Source organism: Hipposideros armiger, unplaced genomic scaffold (genome assembly GCF_001890085.2).
Source record: "Hipposideros armiger isolate ML-2016 unplaced genomic scaffold, ASM189008v1 scaffold_89, whole genome shotgun sequence".
NCBI classification, from domain to species: Eukaryota; Metazoa; Chordata; class Mammalia; order Chiroptera; family Hipposideridae; genus Hipposideros; species Hipposideros armiger.
In genome coordinates, this window is record NW_017731439.1 from 1286279 (window position 1) to 1292471 (window position 6193).

Below are 6193 nucleotides of genomic sequence, written 5' to 3' on the forward strand. Positions count from 1 at the left end.
AGTTAAGCTTCACTGAAAACATGAGCATTAAAGCTAATCCTATGTTGATTTAATACAGAAACTACTTAAGAGTGATTCAGGAAGAAAGGAAGACAGGGGGTGCTCTTACCGGAAGGGTGAAGAAAGCGGGGTGCTTTGCTTCGTCCTCGTATTTGCCTTCGGTGGAACTCCCAGCCTCCATGGACTTGGACGTAGTGTTCTTCCCAATACCCATCATTAAGAGAGAATGAGTCGTTTGACCGTTGGACTGGAGTGGCTGGAAGTGAAGGCTTGTTCAAGAAGGGAGCCCAGGATCAGAGCTGGCTCTTCCAGTCCTGGAGCACCCAATTCTTAGGCAGAGATGAGCCCCACAAGCACCATCTCTTAGCACCTGGAAAAGAGAAAGCAGCCAAATCATTTCAAGCACACGAGCAACACAGGATACATGGTCAGCAATGTTTTCTGGATGGAAAAAATCAGAATATGAGTTATACCCAAACATCCAAGAACACATTGCTCAATTAACACTGTTCAGGTCCCCACCCTCTTCATTACAGTCACTCGCTGATTGTGAATTGTCCCCTGGAGAAGAGGACCATCATTTCAAAAATATCAGAACGCTAGGGATAAAAATAGGTCTTTCTTTGACATGCATTACGGTCTATATCTTATAGCCCAGCACTGTTCAATAGAGCTTTTTCTGCAATAATAGACATGTTCTACATTCATCTGTCTAGTCCCTAGTTGTCGCTTGCCACAAGGCTACTGAGCACTTGAGAGATGACTAGTGCAATAGAGAAACTGAATTTTTAATTGTATCTAACTTTAAATTTAAATACTCACTTATAACTAGTGGCAACCATTACCACACAGTGATTGGATAAATATTAAAATTCTAAATTCCCTATAAGTGCCCAATTAAAGACAGGAGAAGGCACTCAAAAGCATAAAAAAGAGGAGATAAAACCAAACTAGGGTTGAATGACACACAGAATTCCAGGAAGGTGGCAAGATGAGCTTTACATGGGCTACAATGTAGAACCAAAACATTTGCATAGAACCAAAACATTTGATATCGGTCCAAAGACAATATAAACCTAAAGAAAAAAATCCAAGCAAAAAAAAGAGGGGAGTGGGGGGGAAGGTAACATAGCAACAGATTAGAGGATACAGGGAGAGCGGGAACGACATCAACACTACTGGCCCCAAGATTGCTCGGACGTGCTCGGAGAATCTCAGAGAATCTGATGTTATTTAACAAGGAAAAGTGCAATGCTCTAAGCTAAGGGAAAAACCTCGGCAAAAGTCAAAAGCAGGAAATTACTGAAACAAGTCTATGCAGCCAAGTTTCTGAGAAGAGGAGGAAAATCAAAACCTCCATTTCAAATGACAAAAGTATGACTTGGGCAAGAAAAGAGATCCACCCAAAGAGTAACAAGAATTTGGCTTCAAAAATGAGAAGGCACAAAGAAGCCCTACAAGCATTGGCACATGCACGATAAAAACGTGCCTAGGTATGCCTACATTTTTATGGTGGAAAAAAATACCACAAGCAGGTAGGGGTGAGAAGGGACAGAGAACATTCGCTGGCACTCATTGGAATGATGTCAGGCCTTAGCATCAATTAATATCCTACTGGGGATGAATGAACTTGGCCGAGCTGCTCTACAAACATGAAGACATGCCTAGGAGTTTAGAAATATAAGTAGAAAACCTCCTGTTCAAGGAATTCTGTTAGGGACACTTTTCATTCAATAAATACTTTGGATGAGCTAGAGGGGAAGAACTTGAAATATAAACAAATAAGAGAAAGAATTATACAAAATCTGAGAGTTCAATAGTTTAGAGGGCAAAAAGTAAAATAAAATAGTTGCCAGAACATTAAGTTCTGCCCTCCTCAATGTAATAGAGGAGCTAGGTGTATGTATCAAATTTTTCTGAGGTGGCTCTTTGAGTTTAAATGTTCATGCACATGTTGCATTCTTGTTCATATCATATCCATGTATAAAGCAGTGACTCTCAAACAGGAGTGATTTTTCCCTCCAGGGGACATCTGACAATGTCTGGAGACATTTTTGGTCATCACAGCTGGGGGAGAGTTACTAGCATCTAATAGATAGAGGCCAGGGGTCCTGCTAAACATCCTGCGGTGCCAGGGCAGATCCCACAATCAAGAACAATCTGGCCCCAAATGTCAATAGTGTCAAGGCTGAGAAACCATGGATTAAAGATATTTCCCTCCTGCCAAAAATAGTATCCCAAATGTGCCATGTGGGTCCTTGGCACAAGCTCATGCTCCCCAAGGGAGACACGTGCCAGTTTGAGAAGCGGGGACATGCCTGTCACCAGATAGAGCAAAACCCATTAAGGAATAAGTCTAGGGGACTTATTGCAGTTTAGTGACTTTTAAAATAATTTTCCCTTTTCAAGAACAGGGACAAGTGGGTCATCATATAGATAGATAGATAGATAGATAGATAGATAGATAGATAGATAGATAGATAGATATAGATATATAGATAGATAGATAGATAGATAGATCTATATATCTATATCTCTCTATCTCTCTATATCTCTATATCTATCTCTATATCTATATCTATCTTTTCTACTGCTTGGAGAGGATAGGAGGACCCACCTTACTATGCAGTTTCCAATAAATAAAAGTGGGAACTTTCTATATTCAAAAGGGAAGTTACAACAAATATTGCTTAGCTCAACTTGTAACCCTGACAGAGATGGCGTATGTTAATTACTTAGAATTAACCCTTTTCCTACATTCTTAAAGTGTTTTACAATTCAAGGAGGGAAAAAAAAACAACTTCCTAGCAGAAGCAGTTTTCAAAGAGGCAGAGTGTCCCTTCATCTACTGTTCATCTGCTCTATGGCTACTGGTGGGACTGTCGTCCTGCCACCTCCAGACTGTCCCTTCCCCTCAACAAATCCCAGCCACATATCAAGCTGCATGACAGAAGCAGGAAAATGAGCCACCAAGCAGCTCACTGCACAGGAGATGACGGGCACCGTAACTAGGACCAGCTAGTCCCTGAGGGTGCCAAGTGAAAGGGGTTACACTCAATTCAGCAGGAAAAAGAGGAGACTCTAAGAGGGCCCAAAGAGGATAAGCATAATGGTGAGATCCGTGCTTTGGGAAGGGACTTCTTCACTATATAAAAAGATGGACAAAAGAGAAGGCTAAGTGAAGACGGGAAGATCAGAAGCCTAAAGTATCTGTGCAGATGAGAGCTGGGGACTGTAGGGCCACAGCGATGTGGAAGGGAAGGTGGTAAGAGAAAAACTGGAGAGCAGGAAGTCTCCAGCATTCTGAGAGGAGAGAAGGTAGCCCTAAAATTCCACCTCCAGACAACCCCCACTACCTATTCTACCACATACACATCTCACTCTTCAAAACTGCTATTTAACAGTGAGAGGAGGTTCCTCTGCAGACATTACCACAGCTCTGTTGGTGGTCACTTGGGGGGAACATGTCTGTAATGATTACAAATAATGATGTTGCGTGACAAAGCCTTTGCACACCCTGATCCCTTGGACTAGAGTCCCGGAAGACTAAATGGTCAGAAGATATTTAAGACTCTTGAGACATAACACAAAGTTCTCTTCCAGGAAGACTTTCCCAACTGGCAGTCCCACCAGCGGTGAGTGTGACATCTCATTAAAGTTTGAAAGCCCTAAACCTGTGCCAGCAGATACATTTTCAGAGATTTTGCAATGTGTTGATTCGTGAGCTTTTCATGTCTGTTAGCAAGAACAAAGACTTTTTTGTGGTTTATCTCCTTATGCCCTTTGCCTATTTTTCTATAATGTTTACCGACCTTTATTTTTTTAAGGATACTAATCCTTTAAGTCTTTGTTATATTTGCTGCAAACATCTTATCCCGGCTTTTTTTTTTTTTTGCTCATAAATTCTGTAGGTGATCTTTCAGAATTATTTTTATTTTTATGTAATCAAATCCATCAATCTTCCACATCTTGATGATCTAGCCACTGCCACCCTTAACCTCCCCAGATCTTTAAAAATAAATAAATAAATAAAAACACAGCATGACAATGAACATACCTAAAAATAAGATCTACCTGAAATGGCCCCAACAGGCCTTTACCTTGACCACCAGGAGCTTATGTTTTCCGGAAGATGACAAGCAAAAAAGACGGTGAGATACTGCTGCATTTTCACAGGACCATGTGTCTCTATTCAGAGACCCCCAACAAGCTCTGTGCTCCCCCGCCAGCCCCATCACCATTCGCAAGCCAGCAGAGCTCTCCAATCTGCACTTATCCATGTTAACTTTAGGGAAAATGTAGGACTTTTTCACGTGGAGTACATTTACTCTCCTAGTTTTATCTTCGTGTTTGTTTCAGGCATGGACATCCGTTGCAGCAGCAGCCAATGCTCCCTCCATCCCCATCACTTGGAGCAAAGGAGGACAAGTTCCATTCTGACAAGACCACTTTCCATCAGGCACTCTGTACATTTCTCTATCAAGCGTTTACCTGACCTTCACAAGCTCTACTGAGGCACCCACCCACTCACTTTGCCAGCCTCTTACTCAGCAGCAACCTTTGGAGGGTCCTGAAGACACGGGCCTCAATGAGCACAAGAGGGTATGGGGCCAAAGACCGCGCAGGGCAGGATGCTCTGAGGAGGGTTTCGGGGCACAGGACTGCAACACCTGGCAAAGGTGGACACCCGTGTTGGGTAAGAAAAATGGAGGGAGAATGGGAAAAGACAGTGAATGCTAAAGAAAGAAATTTTATCTTTGGAAGTCCCAAAATGACAGAGCATTCCACAGCCAGGTACTCAAGAGTGAAGAAGACAGCCTCAGGGACAGAAGCCCCACACTAATCAGAGATCACAGTGTTTCCCACGAGCAGGCTGAACTTTTGTGTGGGAAACGCCAAGGCCCGCCCACAGGCAAACACGGCAAATGATAAAGGGGTGGGGTGGGGAGTGGAGTTTAGGGCATGTGTTAGAATTTGTATTAAAACAAAAGGCAAAATCCCCCAGGGAATCTGACACCCACAGCACCTCAGCACCCCTCTTCCCACTCCTTAGGAAAGAAGATTAAGCAAGGCCACTGCTATCTTGGTCCTGACTTCAAGGCAAAGGGGAGAGGAGGGGCTGAGGGATGAAACATCAGGTTCAGCAACAAAGAAAATGACAAGGACACAACGAGAGTAGTAACAGCAGTTTTCCAGCGAAGCGCCTCTGTATGCCAGGCGTATCTCTTCCCTCTCATTATATAAATGGCAATTATTTCTCCCTAGAAAGCACGGTGATTTGCACACTAACTCCACAAAAGTGGAAACTGAGCATCAGAGAAGTTAACTAACTTGCCGGAGGGATACACAGCTATAAGCAGAGGAAGATTCAAACCTTAATCAGTATTCCTGTCCTAACAGTGTTTATATGAGCAACACATAAAACTGTCCTTTAAATGCTCAATTTATAGCCAACCCCCCCAAGTGAATACAGCCCAGGCCAGCTGGCCTGTAAGCACCATGTGAGCCTGACTTGCCCCATGGTTTCTGCCCTCGTGATTTTGGAGGGAGCTCTGACTCCTCAGACCAAGAGCTCCCAAACCTGTGCAGTCCGGCCACTCTGCAGCACAAGCTGTCATGTCATCAGCAGTACAACAGCCTCTTGCTCATTTTCTGAATCCATCTTAATGGTTCTACCACTGTCCATACTGCAGCTAGAACAACCATGCTACAGAAACTATCATGATGACGATTCACCTTAGAATGGAACCCAAATTCCTTCGCAAGGGTGCAGGGTCACTGTTACGAAGCTTGGCCCCCAAGATGCTGTCACTTCCCTTCTTTGGGGACCTGAAGGTATTTGGTCCTCTCAGGCTCGTGCACATGCAATCCCTCCAAAATAATCACCCTTTACCTCACTCCATTCCCTTGGGGTAACTCCCATCAGCATTTCCTCTGATTACCATCGCATGTCTGGGAACCATGAAGGTGGTTATAACAGAGCGAGATAACGTCTGCCTGCCCAGCCAGACAGCTGCAGAACAAGAGGCAGTACCCACAGCCTGTATCCCTGGCTCCCAGTGCCACACTTGGCACCTATATTAAAGGCGCTGCAAAATTTGTGGCGTGAATAAATGATGCTTAAAAATAAAGGTACCTGGGGCCGGCCGAGTGGCGCAATGGTTAGGAGCTCGCTTGGGACACCGGAGGGCCC

The 6193-nt window shown here is 43.9% G+C and overlaps 1 protein-coding gene across 6 annotated transcripts in view; it reads right to left on the bottom strand.

Annotated features, from left to right (window-relative positions):
- The window catches only part of SLC23A2 (solute carrier family 23 member 2), a 122224-nt gene that overhangs the window by 69883 nt on the left and 46148 nt on the right, over positions 1 to 6193 (bottom strand). For all 6 annotated transcript variants that reach the window (XM_019644622.1, XM_019644623.1, XM_019644621.1 and 3 more), the window contains one exon: positions 110 to 370. In XM_019644622.1, coding sequence (XP_019500167.1) covers positions 110 to 217 — 108 coding nt within the window. In that variant the 5' untranslated portion in view covers positions 218 to 370. The remainder of the gene's footprint in view (positions 1 to 109; positions 371 to 6193) is intronic.